Below are 18499 nucleotides of genomic sequence, written 5' to 3' on the forward strand. Positions count from 1 at the left end.
CTTCCTTATAGTCCAGCTCTCACAGCCATACGTTGCTCCTGGGAAAACCATAGCTTTGATTATGCAGGCATTTGTCGGCAAGGTGATGTCTCTGCTTCCTACTATGCTGTCTAGGTTTGCCATAGCTTTCCTCCCAAGGAGCAAGCGTCTTTTAATTTCATGGCTACAGTCACTGTCTGCGGTGATCTTGGAGCCCAAGAAAATAAAATCTGTCACTGCTTCCATTTCTTCCCCTTCTATATGCCAGGAAGTGATGGGGCCAGATGCCATGATCTTAGTTTTGTTAATGTTGAGTTTCAAACCAGCTTTTGCACTCTCCATTTTCACCCTCAACAAGAGGATGTGCAAAACTCCCTTACCTGGCATCCATGGGCGTATGCGGGTGGGGGAGAGGCGATCCCCCCCCCCCCGGAATCCTCACCGGCTGGCTCCGCTCCACAGCAAGTCCATGGAGCCGCCGTCCAGCTGCAAAGTGCCAGCGATATGACTGCCATTGCTGTATCGCTGGCTGGGCAGATTGACTGAGCCATTTGCATCCGTGCTTTTAATTAACATGATAGGCTATGCAAATATCTGCGTAGCCTATCACATAAAAGCAGGTCCCAGCATCCCTTCTTTCAAGTGATAGGCTACGCAGATATTTGCATAGCCTATCACGTTAATTAAAAGCATGGATGCAAATGGCTTCCCGGACGCCATTTGCTGGCACAGTTAATCCACTCAGCCAGCGATACGGCAATGGTGGCCGTATCACTGGCACTCTGGAGCCAGCTGGCAGGGAGGATCCGACAAGCGAGGATTACTCCAAGAGGTGGAGGTAAGTCTTCCAATCCCCCACGGACTCGGGGGGGGGGGTGGATTCTGTTGAATCCAGCCTCACTGGGGTCCATGGAGGATTTCTCCCCCATCCCTAGCTTTAGGAGAATAAGACTAGGGAGGTTGTGGGGTTAAGGCTTGTGAACCTTAGTTCACCATTTCCCTACTTTTTGGTGCTTGGTGGAAAACTGTATAGCCCTGTCATCGTCGTTGTCTTCTTCTCTTTCTCCTTCTTCTGCAAACTGTGTTTTTTCATTATTATTATTATTGGATATTTATATCATTTCTGTGCCGCCCAATAGCCGAAGCTCTCTCTTGGTGGTTCACAAAAATTATATAGAATTATTAGAATAAGAATAATTATATATAAGAATAAAGGAAAGTAAGTGACATTTTGTTTTCAGTGAATGGCGGATGCCAGTGTGACTGATCTATCTTTATTTGTATTTGCTGTTTTGCAGTTTGCTACTTATGAGGTACTGGCACATCCTGTCCTTCTTGTTTGCCATTCAGGAGATCAATCAGAATCCCCGGCTCTTACCCAACATCACCCTGGGTTACGACATCTATGAGAGCCATTTCGATGGAAGAACGACTTCCTATGCCATGCTACAGCTGCTTGCTGGTAAGGAAAGCAACCTTCCAAATTATAACTGTGGGAGAAGGAATAACCTGCTGGCCATTCTTGAAGGGGCTGAATCTGACCTGTCCATCCATATTTCAACCATGTCAGGCAACTATAAAACCCCACAGGTAAGAACTGGGAGGGGAGTGGAAGGCAGCTGCATCTCAATATGAGCTGACCACTGGCTTGATGCACCTCCCACTCCAATGGTGCCTCTGCCCACTGGGGAATCTTGTCCTCTGGAGTGTGTGTTGGAGGATGCTAGAGAAATTTGAGATGGACTAAATCAAGCATGGATTTTTAAGAATCCGACCTGAAGAATCCTCTGCAGAGCGATCCCTGCAGGCCACGCGGAGTCCAGGGCCTTTCGAGGTTTTTTTTTTTTTAACTTTATTGAAATGTATGCATATTTATTCATACGAAAATATGCCAATTTCTGCTGAGGAAAAGTTGAATGGAATGGGGGACAATATGCTAAATGTAACGCACTAACGTAAATTACGTAAACTGTTACGAAAACTCTTACGTAATCCTTTGCGTATTTGTCTGCATGACAAAAAAATTCCGCATCCATATGTGAGCGGACGATGGAACAAAAGGTGCCTGAATCCGCGAAACACAGACGGAGTGGATTTTACACAGTCCGTATATCCTTCATTGGAGGAAAGTAGTGACAGGGATGGTGTTTGGAATGGAAACCAGGGCATCCAAATTGAAGCCGGAGGAATACCACACTCAGGCCTGGCATTGGGATTGGCCTGGTCAGGCAGTCGCCAAGAGTCCATGGGCTCGGAAGGGGCCATCCCTCAACCCTGCCAATCCCTGATTCTCAATGTTTCGTGGCACTTGAACAGCAGCTGAGCCAAGGCAACACTTGGCTGCCATCAGTGGCAGCTGCCTCCCATGATAAAGTAAAAATTTAGTTTAATCTGCCAAGATTTTTCCTCATCTTTCTGGGTTTCTAATCACGTCGATTAAGAACTGTATAATTAGAACACACAGAAGTTGGCATGATCCATGTGATAGCAGGGGTAAAGCTAACACAGGGTGCCACTGATGCCACATGAGGCCCCCCCAACTATTTTTACAGCCCCCAAATGGTCAACACCACTACAATTACGCTACCATGATCCTGCTGCTGCCAACAGGCTCACACTCGCCACAGCCCACCAAACAGATGTTTAGTACATTGTAGGTAGCCCAATTCGGCAAATTCCCCATGCACCTTGTTTCCCAACAGAATCACTGGGATTTGGGTGGCATAGCCACTTCTGTAGGCAGTGTGTGAAGTGCAGTTCTGGGCACCACACTTTAAGAAGGATGCAGAAAAGCTGGAGAGGGTTCAGAGGAGGGCGAGGAAGATGATCAGGGAACTGGAAACAAAGCCCTATAAAGAGAGACTGAAAGAACTGGGCATGTTCAGCCTTGAGAAGAGAAGACTGAGGGGAGATATGATAGCCCTCTTCAAGTACTTGAAAGGTTGTCACAGAGAGGAAGGCCAGCATGTCTTCTCGATCATCCCAGAGGGCAGCCAGGACACGGAATAACGGGCTCAAGTTACAGGAAGCCAGATTCTGGCTGAACATCAGGAAAAACTTCCTGACTGTTAGATCAATACAACAATGGAACCAATTTCCCAAGGAGGTGGTGGGCTACCTCACATGGGAGGCATTCAAGATGAGGCTGGACAGCCATCTGTCAGGGATGCTCTGACTTGGATTCCTGCATTGAATCCACATGCAGGGGTTGGACTGGATGGTCTTGTAGGCCCCTTCCAACCCTACTATTCGATGATTCTATGATTCTATGCACTCCTATAGGGTTCCTCAAAGGGGCAATGCCCCCTCCCCAGACCCACAAAGTTGCCTACACCTGACATAATGACAGGAATTAATAATTTCAGTTTAATAGATATAGGGATGTACGAAAGTCACCTTTTCGAAGGGTAACATTCGTGGTGGGGGGGAGGTGCTCCATCCCTCCCCCTGAAATTCTCCCTGGCCAGCTCCGCTCCACAGTGACTCCATGGAGCCACCAGCCGGGGCTGCCTGCAGCTGGACATCTGGCTGCTGGGCAGCCTGCACAGGGACGCAAATGGCAGCCGCCGTCTTTTGCCATGATAGGTTACGTATATATTTACGTAGCCTATCACGGCGAAAACCCCAAAACCCCCCACAGTGAATGCAAATGGCGGCAGCTATGGCGGCCGCCATTTGCGTTCCCTTTTTTTTTGCTGTGATAGGCTACGTAAATATTTACGTAACCTATTACGGCAAAAGACAGGGGTGCAAATGGCAGCCACTACGCCATTTGCACCCCTGTCTTTTGCCATGATAGGCTACGTAAATATTTACGTAGCCTATTACGGCAAAAATAAAGGGAACACAAATGGCGGCCGCTGTAGCCGCCACCATTTGCGTTCCCCTTTTTTTTTTGCTGTGATAGGCTACGTAAATATTTACGTAGCCTATCATGGCCTCTGCAGGGACGCAAACGGCATCTGTGCATTAGCCATGATAGGCTACGTAAGTATTTATGTAGCCTATCACGGCTATAACGAAGAAGCGAATGGCAGCCACAGACGCGGCCGCCATTCTCAAAGCAGCGCGAACAGCAGCAGGTAAGTGCTCCGTTTCATGCGCCTTTCACGGGGTGGGTGGGCGGGGGGCTTCGTTCCACCACGGATTTCGGGGGGCCGAATGCACTGGCATTCAGCCTCACCAAGATCCATGGCAGAATCCTCTGACATCCCTAAATAGATATCTGATCTTTATCTTGAAAATGAAACAATGCAAAACACCACTCTCTTCCTTTCCTCACTAGATCAGTTATGGATTTGTTGCTCATGCAATCAATGATAAAACTCAGTTCCCTTTGGTCTACCGGATGGCTGTGAATGAAGAAACTCAGTACCCAGGGATCGTCCAACTGCTCCTGTTTTTCGGATGGACATGGGTCGGTCTCTTTGCTCCAGACACTGACAATGGGGAGAGGTTCATGAATGCCATGACTCCTCTGATGAGCAGCAGTGGCATTTGTGTCGCCTTCTCAAAAAGACTACCACGGAAAATCACTCATAACGATGAACTCTCTGTCATGTGGAGACAAGTGAATGTAGTCGTTTACTATGCAGACTCTCACTATGGTTGTGTTCCAGTCATCATGATACAAGAAATACTTGCGAGGAAACTGAGTAGTGCAAAAGTCTGGATCACAACAACTTTTCAGGACATCAACGTGAGCTTGTCTTTTGAATCTGATGAATTCCTGTTCCTCCATGGTTCGTTGTCCTTCATAATGAAGACCCCAAAAACAACAAAATATGACTACTATGAACCATATTCCTCTGCTATTGAATGGTTTTGGCAGAACAGCTTTCATTGTTTCCATTCAAAGCATGTTTTAGCCATGAAAGGTTGGACTAGATGCATAGAGAAAGAGAAACTGGAGACGTTGCCCCAGGAGGAGCTTGAGAGGGCCCTGTCTCAAGACAGCTTCAGTACTTACTACAGTGTCCAAGCTGTGGCCCATGCTTTAAATGTTGCATATTCATCTCATGCAAAGCGTTCACTGATGATGGGTAGAGGAGACAGACTGGAACATCAAAGACTGCAGCCATGGCAGGTATTCCCTTTCCCTTTTGCAACACCACCACGAATGGCAAAAGTGTCATTGTGAAGATGGCCAAAAATGTGTGAGAGTACATAATCATGCCTAATGATCATGCAGCAGTGCAGGCAGGAAACAGAGCCTGTTTTCTGCCTCTATAGTAGCTGCACAAGTGGAAACGTTCTGAATGGTCTAGGGGTTATTAACACACTCACCTGCAAATGGACCCCTGGAGAACCCAGTGTGATCTTTTTACAAAGCAATTTCAGGATAAAATAGTTTGTCTTTGCAGCGAACGCGATGTGATTGCTGTAGCAAATCCAGCTGACGTGTCTCTTGTCTTCACCTGCCCCTTTTTCTTTAGCAACACCACAGCAAATGGTGAAAGACTTGGGGTGAAGATGACCAAACCCATGTTGTGGCACATAATGGCGCCTGTTGCGTGGCAGTGTGGACAGGAAACAGAGTCTATTGCACTCTCTTCATTGCATCCTTAAGCAGCTGCCTAGGGGAGTTGTTATGAGTAGTCCAGGGTCTATTTACACACTTCCCAGCAAATGGACTCTTGGATCCCTCAAAAACTCAGTGTGATCTTTTTGCACATTGTGCGAGCGTTTATGAACTGAGCGTAAATTTGTTTGTTGTTGCGGTGAACTTGATGCTGGTGAACGTGATGCATTTCTGCTGTCTGATGCCTCCGCCTGCCCCATCTTGTGTGATCAGTTTCATTTGTTGCATCTTGATGACGTGAACAACATGTTTGCAGCAATGAATCGAACCGCATGACCTCCAAACTTTGCCCTGTGTGGCTAATAAATGCTATCCAGATAGTATGACTGGTTGGGTCCAGAGTGTGGTAAATGCATCCTTACATGGATGGATGGTACTTCCTGCTTTTAAGGAAGCTACAGTACAACCACTACTTAAGAAACCCATTATGGACCCAATAGTTTTGGAGAACTCCCATCCTCTTCCTAATCCCTCCCTCCCTTTTGGCTAAAGTTCTTGAAAGGGTGGTGGCTGGGCATTTCCAGATCGTCTTGGAGGGTAATGATTATCAAGACTAATTTCTATCAGGGTTTCTGACCTGGTTGTTGTTGTTATTCAAATTTATATACAGCTTTCCACAAAGCAATGAATATAAAATGTAATACCATCAAAACAACAATAAAATATAATGATAAAACAACACAGGAATTTTTTTAAAATGGGAATCAACAGTAAAACTGCATATTCTATTGTCCACTGCAGGCCAAAGCTGGCTGCCTCACATTTCAGGGAAATCCTGTTTGAACAGATAAGCGTTGAGAAGATATCTAAATGTGAGAACTCTGGGGGCCTGTCTACTGCCAGTTGATAAAGCACTCCAGAGAGTGAGTGCTGCAACACTAAATGCAGTACTGCAAGTGTTTCTCACGTGAACCTAGGGATGGGGGAGAATTTCTCCCCGAAACTTTGGGGGGCCGAGTGCCAACGTGTTCGGCCCCCCGAAGTAGTTTTGGGGAGAAATTCTCAGTACCCCCCTGCCCCCCGCACCCCCCCCAGGACAGGACTTACCTTTCCCGAATGTCCCTCCCGTCAGCGGGTCCCGGCGGCGGTTCGGCAGGTCTTCGACAGGGGCAGAGGCGGCAGCCGGTCTTTTGACCGGCTGCCGCCGCCGCCATTCCAATAAAAAAAAAAAAAAAAACTCCCCCGTGATAGGCTACGTGACGATTAACGTAGCCTATCACAGCTACATCTGCAAAGTCAGCCATGATAGGCTACGTAAATCGTCACGTAGCCTATCATGGGTGACTCAAAAAAAAAAAAAAAGGTGCGTACGGCTAATGGCGGCCCCATAGGGAGCCGCCATTCACGTTCCTTATTTGGTCGCGGTAGTCTACGTAAAGATTTACGTAGACTACAGCGACCAAATAAGGAATGCGAATGGCGGCTCCCTATGGGGGCCGCCATTTGCGTATGCGCTTTTTTTTTTTTTTTAAAGTCACCCGTGATACGTGACGATTAACGTAGCCTATCACGGCTGACTTTGCTGATCTAGCCGTGATAGGCTACGTTAATCATCACGTGGCCTATCACGGGGGAGTTTTTTTTTTTAACTTTTTATTTTGCGGCCAGGCGAGGCGAGGCGCCTCCTCCCCGGCCTGAATTTCAGCCGGGCAAGGCGGGAAGCCTCCCCCCCGGCCTGAATTTTGGCCGGGCGAGGCGGGAAGCCTCCCCCCCCGGCCTGAACTTCGGGGGGAGCAGTGAAGCGCCTCTCCCCCACTGCGAAGCAAGCTGCGAGACCAGGTAAGTGGCTTTCGTGCACTCCTACGTGAACCTCAGGAGCATGTTGCACCCTGAAAAGTCCTCCCTCTCATGATCACAGAGTCTTGAAGTTACCGATGCCTGAACCACTGTGGCCAAGCTATCACTGTCTAGGAACAGCCGTAGTCACTGAACCAGAAACAGTTGGACAAAGGGACTCCTAGCCACCAAGGCCAACTGAGCTTCTATTCACACAGATGATTCTGAGGGTATCCCCAAGCTTCATACCCTTTCCTTCAAGGGAAGTGCAATCCATTCAGTGTAGGTAATTGACCTGTTTATGAGACCTGTGAGCCACCTGTTCAAAGTGATTCTACCTTGCCAGGAGGATTCAGACAGTGTATTGGCCCTTCTCCAGCCCACCACTGCATCCAAGCACTAGTCTAGACCCTGAATGGGTGCACCTAAATCAGATGTGATTATTCATCAGATGGTTATAGGAATGAATTGGCCTTGGTCACCATGATGGATAACCTTTATCGAGAAAGGGAGGGGGAGAGAGAGAGAAAGAGAGAGAGAGAGAGGTGCCAAACCACCTGGTATATTTGTAGCCAAACTAAGAAGTTGATCTCTTAGAAATAGTCTTTATTATGTAAGTCAGCCAGATGAACAGAACTTCAGGTTACAAACTTTCTCAGCCTGCAGCAACCTAGAGCTAAGATCTCTAATTAGCTTTGCATAATATTACGTAGTCTACCTGAAGATCCCTTTGATAGATGCACTATTGCTAGGAGAGTTGCAACAAAACAGGTGCCAGCCAGCAGTATGAAACCTGAGCGGCTTTTCTAGTCCTGCTATCAGAGAGCATCTTCCCCTAGGGATCTCTTTTGATGGGCCAGCCTTGTGCAATGCCTTACTTCCCCACGTTTCTCCTCCTTCTTGACCCAGCAACTGATTCTGGCCTCCATCGCTCCCAACTCCTCCATCCCCGTAAGATCTTCTGTTCCCAAAGATGGCAAAGGTTCTGTTTGGCTTTGAACCAACTGATTAACTGGCATCGGGAAAGATCCCCCCCCTTCCACTGTGTCCCTGCTGTATCTCCTGAAACCTTGGTAACTCCCCCACCCCTTCGCCCTCTCACTCATCGGACTCTGAGCCCCTTCCTGTGCTCTCTCAAGATGTTTCCGCAGAGATGCTGGGCCCAATCCTTACACAGAGAGAGTAAAGGCCTGTGTGCATGAGGGAACTGAGGGAGGGGGAGTTAAACTGCTGCTTTTCCAGACTCTTCTTGGTCCACTTCATATTCTGGGATAGGAGGTTTCTCAAATAAGCAGTTCATGTCAAGTTTTCATCACACGCAACCTTCAAAAATGAAGGCTGCCAGTAGCAAAGGGACCCCCACCTCACAAATATCCTCAGACTCAGTGAACTGAAAAGGGTGCTTGAAATTTGAGTTCACTGGTGTGCAGTAGGGATGTTGGAGAAATCCACAACTGAACCAAATGATTTCGAATTTTGATAATTCCAACCGGCAGATTCCGCAGCAGACCGGCTTTTCCCCTGTCAGGTGGATTCCACCAAAATGTGGACCATTTTTCTAACTTTCCTGATTTTACACAAATTTTGTCATCAAAAAAATATGCCCCAAATGCCCCAAAATGTGCATTTCCCCATCGGTTTAAGCATAACAATGCACATTTGGGGGGGGGTTGCACATTTTGGGGGCATTTCCACAACTGCACAAATTGGGGAACTTTAAAAAATCCAGGAACAAGAGGCACCTGACAATCGGTGAAACACAGACAGAACAGATTTTACACATTCCATATATCCCTAGTAGGGAATTCATGGAGGTGGGTGGGAATTTCCCAGCTACTTAATAAGTTTTAAGATGCACTGAACTTCAGAGTCTACAGAAGCAACAGAAGAGGACAAGGCCACTGGATCAAAAGATGACAGACCATTTTCTGACCTTACATGGTGCCACAAATCTGTCACTGCAAGGAACCAACCTCACATTGCCAGTGAGGACTCTGCTTGCAGGATACTCCATAGGGGATTCTTCCACAAACTGGTGCTCTCCGGATGCCTTGGATTTCCACTCTCATCAGCCCCAGCCAGCATAGCCCATAGTCTATGAGAGAGAGCTTTGATTATTGGGTGGTATAGAAATGAAATAAATAAATAAATAAATAAATAAATAGTCCGGAAGGAATCCTGAGAGCAGTAGTCCCAAATATCTGGAGGGTGCCAATTTGGGCAAGGTGAGCTTATATATGTAATGACACTGATTCTGCTCACCCTCAAAATGCAGAAGGAGGAGACTCAAGAAGAAGACATCTCAGTTGTGTGACAGTGAAAAACCAATGACTATCAGCCACTCTGACTCCAGATGTGATATTGAATTTGCTTTCATGTTTGCTAAATGCTGTTTGGTTGCTTTCTCTGTCATTCTAGCTTCATGCTTTCTTAAAAGAAGGACGGCTTTCTAATACTTCCATGGATGGACTCTATTGGGATGAGTGTGGGGAGCTGGAAGCTGACTTTGATATCGTGAACTGGGTGCTGTTTCCCAACAAGACTTGTGGTAGAGAGAATATTGGGAGTGTGAAGAGACAGGCATCTCCAGATGTCAAGCTCACCATTAACCTGGAAGCCATTGTGTAGCCCAGGCATTTTAAGGAGGTAGGGAAAATGATTTGTGTCACATTATTGGCTTGTGACATCTGTTAAGCTCTAAGAATATGTAGAATACTACACATGAGGCTTTGGTGCTATATATACACCTACCTGGACTTGTTGAGGAAACACATACAGGATTACATTGTAAAAGGAACCTTCTCATAGCAGTGCAGGCTGGGGGGTGTTTTAGCAGCATATGATGAGTTTTAATCGATCCTGGATTTGTCTTACATTTATAGTTGGTTGCTTGAAGTTGTTCTTAGATATATGTCATCTTTGTGTATATTGTCTGTTTGTGTGTTTTCTATGTAAATGGCTTTTAACCTCTGTATAATACGGCTGTGCAGCGACCCCCCAATCTGACTCGGAAGCCTCTTCATGGCTTTGGAGGCAGGCCTGATTCAGTTCGGGCTGATTCACCCCCCCAACCTGACTTGGCCCTGAACCTGAAGTGTGATGTGGCCATCCAAATCCCACTTCAGGCCTTCCCTGATGCCCCCACACAAACCCCCAGCCATCTCCTCCTCCTCCTCCGCCACTGTTGCTGCCGCAATCGCCGCCGCCCGCCACCACCAGCTCCTGAGCCCTGGACTCGCATCGGCTCTTTTTGGCAGGAGTCGCCATGTTTAACATAGTAATTTTGAATGATAGCAGTGGCAGCGACAGCGGTGATGGCAGTGGCAGTGACAGAGGCGACGGTGATGACAGCGACAGGGGTGGCAGCAGCAGTGACTCCCGTGACTCACCTCAGGTAAGGGCCTGGAGGCAACAACAGTGGCAACTCCTGTGACTCACCTCAGGTAAGGGCGTGGAGGTGCCAGCATGGCTGGGCCGGGCACCAAAGCTCCAACGTGCACCGAGCACTTCAGTGAGCCCCTGACTCACTCCAGTTCACTTCGTGCCCCCTCCGCTTCACCTCAGAAAGGGCCCGAAATGGCCCAAAGCAGCCTGCTTTGACTCAGGGTTCGGTCCTTGGGCCAAAGCAGTGCACAGCTCTACTGTATACTGTATTTTTAATGTTTTTAACTTTGGCTATGGGGTGGTATAGAAACATAATAAATAATAAGTATTTAGCTGCTCAAAGCCACCCTGATTTTGGATTATTGTTCTGGCTTGCCAACATATGTTAGGCTATCCAGTCACCTAGACTCACATTCTGATCCACACTTCCATGTAAATCAGTCTTCAACATTCTTAAAAGCACAACTTGAACAGCCAGCAACTAGCAAGTGCAGAGGATCAAATACAAAGCTGCAGAAGGAGGACTAATGGAAGGCTGAATTAGATTGATGAAAAAGGGATGGTATGGATGAGTTGAAAAGACAATGCAAGGCTAGGCCTTTGAGAGATTCACACAAAGTATTTGAGAACAAGAGCTTTTCTACACAAGACTGTTTATCCAATGTATCCAATTTCAGTTTCTTCACAGAATTGAGATCCCAGCTCTATACAAAGAGCTTTTCCTTTCCTGCTTTCCAGCTCCACATCCTCAAGGTGGCACTGTACTATAGCAGAATAATGCAATTACAGAAGTAGGACAATACATTTTCCTTTGCTTTCACAACTAAAGGCAGCTGTTGGCGAGATCACATCACTCCAGTACTGAAGGAGTTGCACTGGTTACCAGTTGTTTTCCAGGCCTAATTCAAAGTGTTGGTATTGACCTTTAAAACCATATACAGTTCTGGCCCAGTCTGTCTTAAGGAGCACCTCCAGCAACACCAGGGATGCCACTCAATGAGATCAGCCTTGGAAGGTATTCTGTCTGCCCCATCAGCCAGGATAGCTCAGCTGGTGAGGACTACAGAGAGGGCCTTTCCTGTAGTGGCTCCACTTGGTGGAATTCCCTCCTTAGTGACCTCTGCCATGCCCCCTCTTTGATGAGCTTCAGCCAGGCTTTGAAAACCTGGCTGTTCAGGCAGGCATTTGGGGTGGGTTAGGGTTTTTTAGAGCAATGTTGTTTTGTTCAATTGATTATGTTTTATTTTGTATTGTTATTTGTATTGAATGCCACCTAGAGTGGCAAGGTAGCCAGACAGATGGGCAGCTAATACATCTAATAAATAATAAATAATAAATAAAATAAATAATACTCCATTTCCCCCACTCTAAACATGCCCCCCCCAGTACTCTTAAAGAACAGAAACAAAACCAGAGACTCACAACATCTAAAGAACCCATAAACCATGAGTAAGGAATGATGAGCAAACAATAAATGCCTCATGAAGAAAAGATCCAAGGCTAGAGGGCAAGGCATTTCTTCTAATAATGAAAACTGGGATAGAAGTTTTACCTAGGAATGAACAGACAGTGAGGTCTGATCAGTTGCTGATGGATCTGGGGAAAGTAAATGAAAGCTCTTCTAAATTAGGGATGTCAGAGAATTTCACAACAGATCTTAGGGATGTCAGAGAATTTCGCCATGAATCTTGGGGAGGCCGAATGCCAGCACATTCGGGCCCCCCAAAATTGGTGGCAAAAAGTTCTGCCCCCCCGCCCCCCCAGGACGGGACTTACCTAGGGCGAATCTCCCTGGCGGCGGTGCGGCAGCGGCAGCGGCTGGTCTTCTGACCAGCTGCCGCCACTGCCATTTCGAAGTTAAAAAACAAACAAACGTGATAGGCTACGTAAAGATTTACGTAGCCTATCACGGCTAGATTTTTAAAAAATACCGTGATAGGCTACGTAAATGTTTACGTAGCCTATCACGGCTGAGTTAAAAAAAACCAAACAAACCACGCATACGCAAATGGCGGTGCCCATGGGCACCGCCATTTGCGTTCCTTATTTTGGCACGTCTAGTATACGTAAGCATTTACGTAGACTAAGGCGAAAATAAGGAGAACGTAAATAGCGTAGCGTCTATGCTATTTGCGTTCCCCTATTTTTGCCGCAGTCTACGTAAATGTTTACGTAGACTAGACGTGCCAAAATAAGGAACGCAAATGGCGGCGCCCATGGGCGCCGCCATTTGCATACGCGCGGTTGTTGTTTTTTTTTAACTCAGCTGTGATAGGCTAGGCAAAAATTTTTGTAGCGTATCACGGCTGACTGCAGGGACGCAAACGGCGGCGGCTACAGCTGCCTCCATTTGCAGTCCCAGCTGGCCAGGATTCGTGGCGGGAGGGACGGGGCACCTCCCCCCCAACCAGAATTTCAGGGGGGAGGGACGGAACGCCTCCCCCCCACCGCAAATCAAATTTCGTAAAAGGTAAGTGACTTTCGTACATTCCTAAGTCGGATCTCGATAAGGCCAAATGTAGGGTTGGCGGAGAATTTCTACCCGAAACTTCAGGGGGCCGAGCGCCAACGTGTTCGGCCCCCCGAACAAGTTTCGGGAGAAATCCTCCGAACCCCCCCACCCCCGTACCCCCCCCGGGACGGGACTTACCTTCGCTGAATGTCCCTACCAGAGGCGGGTCCGGCCGGCGGTTCGGCGGGTGTTTGAGCGGGGCGGGATTGGCACTGCCATTGCAATAAAAGAAAAAAAAAACGCCCCCTGATAGGCTACGTGACGATTAACGTAGCCTATCACGGCTAGATTTGCAAAGTCAGCCATGATAGGCTACGTCAATCGTCACGTAGCCTATCACGGGTGACTTTAAAAAAAAAAAGCGCGTACGCTAATGGCGTTCCTTATTTAGTCGCTGTAGTCTACGTAAATGTTTACGTAGACTACGGCGAAAATAAGGGCAATGGCTGACTTTGCAGATCTAGCCATGATAGGCTACGTTAATCGTCACGTAGCCTATCAGGGGGCGTTTTTTTTTAAAAAAAAAACTTTCACGTTCGCGGCCGGGCGAGGTGGGAAGCCTCCCCCCCTGGCCTGAACTTTGCGGGGGGAGCAGCGAAGCTCCTCCCCCCCACCGTGAACGTCCTTCGAGGACAGGTAAGGGACTTTCGTCCACCCCTAGCCAAATGCCAGTGCATTCAGCCCCCCGAAATCCATCATGGAACGAAGCCCCTGCCCCCCCAACCCACAAAAGGCACACGAGACGAAGTCCCCACCACCCCCACCCCACGAAAGGCGAGCGAAATGGAGCACTTACTTGCTCCCGTCCGCCCTGCTTTGTGAATGGCGGCCGTCCTGCAGCTGCCATTCGCTTCCTCCTCTTCATAGCTGTGATAGGCTATGTAAATACTTATGTAGCCTATCACGGCGGGGGGGGGGACCCAGCATACACAAATGGCAGCGGCTACTGCCATTTGCGTATGCTGGGGTTTCCCCCCCTGCCGTGATAGCCTCCGTAAATATTTATGTGGCCTATCATGGCTCAATAAAGGGACACAAATGGCGGCGGCTACGACAGCAGCCATTTGCATCCCAGAAGGGCTGCCCAGTGGCCGGATGTCCGGCTGTGGGCGGCTGGAGCCGGCCGGCGGCTCCGCAGCTTGGCCCCGGAGCGGAGCCAGCCGGGCAGGATTCTGGGGGGCAGGACCGGATCGCCTCCCCCCATGTTGAGGATTCTGGGGGGAGGGACGGAGCGCCTCCCCCCCACTGTGGATTGCCCGGCGCGGAGCCAGGTAGATGTTTCATACATCCTTATAATCTAAATGCATAGATGACTAGGGTAACATAAAAAGTAACACAATGTCCAGCTGGTGAGAAGAACAGTTATAGAGTCAGAGTCAAGGGAAGGTTTTATGAGGAGAACCCCATCCATCATGGTCATGTCCAGGACATCCTGCACAGTTTGCTATGGAGACAGCCCTGAACCTTCCTGTATGTGCAAGTGTTGGAGAGTTCCCCCCAACTCCCCCATTCACACACACACCAAGCACGTGCACACACACACACACACACTGCAGACTTAGGAAAGGTGAGATGAGCTGCCAACCTCAAATCTGAACATGTGAGAGAGTTAAATGTCTCAGGTTTAGCCTAGAGAGGGCTAACCAGTCACTAGGGATGGATGAAAGTCCCTTACCTGTTCTCGAAGCTTGCTTCGCGGTGGGGGGGAGGCACTTTGGTTCTCCCCCCGAAGTTCAGGCGAGGGGGGGGAGGCACCCCGCCTCGCCCAGCCAAAATTCAGGCCAGGGGGGAGGCGCCCCATCCCTCGCCGGCAAAATTCAGGCCAGGTAGAAGCGCCCCGTCTACCCGGCCACGAAAAAAAAGTAAAACACACACACACACACACCCGTGATAGGCTACATAACGATTTACGTAGCCTATCATGGCTAGATTTCCAAAGTCAGCCGTGATAGGCTATGCAAATCGTCACATAGCCTATCACGGGTGACTTTGGAAAAAAAAAAAGCACGTACGCAAATGGCGGCTCCCATGGGGACCGCCATTTGCATTCCTTATTTTGACACGTCTAGTCTACGTAAAGATTTACGTAGACTACGGCGAAAATAAGGGCAACGCAAATAGCGTTCCCTTATTTTTGCCGTAGTCTACGTAAATCTTTACGTAGACTACCGGGACCAAATAAGGAACGCAAATGGCGGTGCCCATGGGCTGCCGCCATTTGCGTACGTGCCTTTTTTTTTTCAAAGTCACCCATGATAGGCTACATGACGATTTACGTATCCTATCATGGCTGACTTTGGAAAACTAGCCGTGATAGGCTACGTAAATTGTTACGTAGCCAATCACGGGTGTGTGGGGTTTTTTTTACTTTACTTTTTTTTTTTGCAGTGGCGGCGGCGGCAGTCGGTCAGGAGCCTGGCCGCCGCCCCCGCCGAACCGCCGCCGGGATCTGCCGCCAAGAGGGACATTCGGCCACGGTAAGTCGCATCCCGGGGGGGGGGGCGGGTTGCCGGCGGAGAATTTCCCCACCAATTTCAGGGGGCTGAATGCGTTGGCACTCGGCCCCCGGACGTTTCGGGGAGAAATTCTCCGCCATGCCTACCAGTCACATATGTCATAGCTTTTACTGCACCTCCTCCCCTGTTCAATAACTCTATCTCCCTGCACTGTCCCCTGAACCAGTCCTGAACAAACAAAGCTTGCCTTCATTGGTGTGTTTTTATGGATGCTGTTTTATTACTGTTCTTTGTTGTTTTTGTTATTCTAGGGATGCATTTTAGTTTATTTCTAAAGTAAACTTGGGGTCTGGAGTCATTAGGACTAGAGAGCCTATTTGGTCTTTTCCAAGCTCAATGATTAATTTAAATAAAGAGAAATATTTCTAGCACTTTTTCCTCTATGCCTCCTTCTCATTATTGCTAGACTGTACCTCACTCCAGGTGCATTGAAAGCTGCCGCCCTGGATATGCCAAGGAGATCCAGGAAGGAGAGCCACCTTGCTGCTATGCTGGTGTTCCATGTGCAGAAGGGACCGTCTCCACTCAGGATGGTAGGTGACCTCAGAGGAATGGGCGTTCCCTTGGGAAATAGGGTCTGTACAAAGTCTATATTTGGAATCAGGTTCTCTCCCAGATTCTCCCACCATCTGAAATTGGGTGTGTGGTCGCTGACCAGAGAGAGAACCTGTTTATTGTGGCCACTTGCTAATCTAATGCTCTCCCTGCCTGCTGCCATCTGTGATATTATTCAGGCACCAGATCAAGATGTGTAGGTCTTTATTTTCCTAGCCAGTGGTAAATCTGGTTTTAATAATAGCTTTATTCAGCTGAATTTTAACACTGTTGCTCTTTGTTTAATTGTAAGTTTTACATCATTATTTCAGTGTGTTGTATTATTTTGCCTTGAGCCGGATAGATTTTCTGATAATGCACGCTCAAAATCATGTAAAGTAATGAATTAACTATTCACTCCAACATTTTTATTAGATATTTTAAAGACATTTTTGAATTTTGATTCTTTTTTGGCTTCAGTATTTTTAATCTCCATCATTGATTCCATTTAGTGAGGTGAGTGAAATGACCATGGCAGGCAGTTAGTTTGGTAGAAAGAGGGAAGCAGAGAAAGGGCTCATAATGTATGGTCCACAGTGCACCCTCTTTTTCCTGGTATAAATCACACCTGAGGATGTGGGAGAGGTCAGGGAATGACCACGTATAGTAGGCAGGAACACAGGCAACAATTTTCTGACCTAGGACATGCTTTGTTCTCAGAGGTTTCCATCCGTGGCCTCAGCAGCAAAGGAGGATCTGAGGTAGTGGGGTCAGGAAAGCTGCCTTTTTTCTGAATGGGGAAAATGTGCTATTTTCTCTTCATGGTGCTCCAACTGCTCTGTGTAATTGCACAATTCTGCTATATCACAGCTATACCACATCGCCATCTAGTGGCTGCATAATGAAACACAGAATTTGCAGAGAAAGGTGGTCTGATCAACAGAAAGTAGGGGGTTGTGGGACAGAGGCTTTCTACTTGGCATCTTGAACTTTATACCATTTCCACATCCCCTTTTCTGTCAAGGAACCCCTGCTTGTCTGCCACAGAAACATCTATTCCTTAAAAACCCTTTAGCAAAACCTTCCATGAATGGATACAATAAGAAAGCTTTATGAAGAATTGCTACTCTGCGATTGGAACTCAGTGGAGGTCCCTTCACACTAGCCAGACTGACAAAATAGCTGGAGTGTTGGGTTTGGTCTACAGAGACCATCGTTCAAATCTTTGATCATAGGATTGTTTTCTCCTTGGGCCACATACTAGGGATGTACAAAAGTCACTTACCGTTTTGCGGATCTTCTTCGTGGTGGTGGTGGGGAAGCGCTCCGTCCCTCCCCCCGGAATCCTTGATGGGGGGGGAGGTGATCTGGTCCTCCCCCCTGGAATCATCAAAAGCCAGCTGTGCTCTGCAGCGGCTCCGTGGAGCAGCCGGCCAGGCCCAGGCCAGGGCCGTCCGCAGCCGGATTTCTGGCTGCGGAGGGCTCTGGGTAAGGGGGAAAAAAAACCTGTACGCCGCCATTTGCATTCCTTATTTTTCTTCGTAAATTATTACATAAAATATTACATAAAATTATTGCATAAAATTATTGCGTAAAATATTACATAAATATTTACGTAGACTAAGACGAAAAAAATAAGGAATGCAAATGGCGGCGGCCGTAGCCGCCACCGCCATTTGCGTACAACTTTTTTTTTTACCCAGATGTTTTAGGCTACGTAAAAACTTGCATAGCCTATCACGTCTGGGTAAAAAAAAACACAAAAAAACGCGTACGCAAATGGCGGCAGCTAAGGCTGCCGCCATTTGCGTTCCTTATTTTTCATCTTTTTTTTTTTAAAGAGACGTGATAGGCTACATAAAAACTTATGTAGCCTATCACATCTCTGTAAAAAAAAAAAAAAGAAGACAAGACTGGAAATGGTGGTGGCAGCAGCTGGTCGGAAAACCAGCCGCCGCTGCCACCGCCGAATCCGCCGCCGCCTGGAACATCCACCCCAGGTAAGTCTCGTCCCAGGGGGGATCTGCGGATGGGGCAGGCCGTTCTGCCACAGATTTCGGGGGCCCGAATGCACTGGCATTCGGCCACACCGAGATCCGTGGCGGAATTCTCTGACATCCCTACCACTTACTAATACCCTAGCATACCTCACAGGGGTGCTGTCGAGATCAAAATGGGATAACCACATAGATACCACCCTGAGGAATGTTTGGTTTC

General features: G+C 47.9%; 1 protein-coding gene across 1 annotated transcript; it reads left to right on the forward strand.

Moving 5' to 3' along the window:
- The first annotated feature begins 1386 nt into the window (after positions 1–1386).
- On the forward strand, positions 1387–6232 carry LOC146356367 (vomeronasal type-2 receptor 26-like). The gene is made up of 2 exons (XM_084832603.1): positions 1387–1569; positions 4265–6232. Exons 1-2 carry the CDS (start codon positions 1423–1425, stop codon positions 5117–5119), a joined length of 1002 nt encoding a protein of 333 aa, XP_084688729.1. The 5' UTR covers positions 1387–1422; the 3' UTR covers positions 5120–6232.
- The last annotated feature ends 12267 nt before the right edge of the window (positions 6233–18499 follow it).

The sequence above is a fragment of the Heloderma suspectum genome, chromosome 2 (genome assembly GCF_057233095.1).
Source record: "Heloderma suspectum isolate Gila_16-S chromosome 2, 16-S_ref, whole genome shotgun sequence".
In the NCBI taxonomy this organism is placed as follows: domain Eukaryota; kingdom Metazoa; phylum Chordata; class Lepidosauria; order Squamata; family Helodermatidae; genus Heloderma; species Heloderma suspectum.

Bases quoted from the DNA above. Each gene is read 5' to 3' on its own strand.
- LOC146356367 (XM_084832603.1), top strand. From the start codon at position 1,423: ATGCTACAGCTGCTTGCTGGTAAGGAAAGCAACCTTCCAAATTATAAC. The intron at 1,570-4,264 runs GTAAGAACTGGG...TTTCCTCACTAG, and splicing joins GCAACTATAAAACCCCACAG to ATCAGTTATGGATTTGTTGC.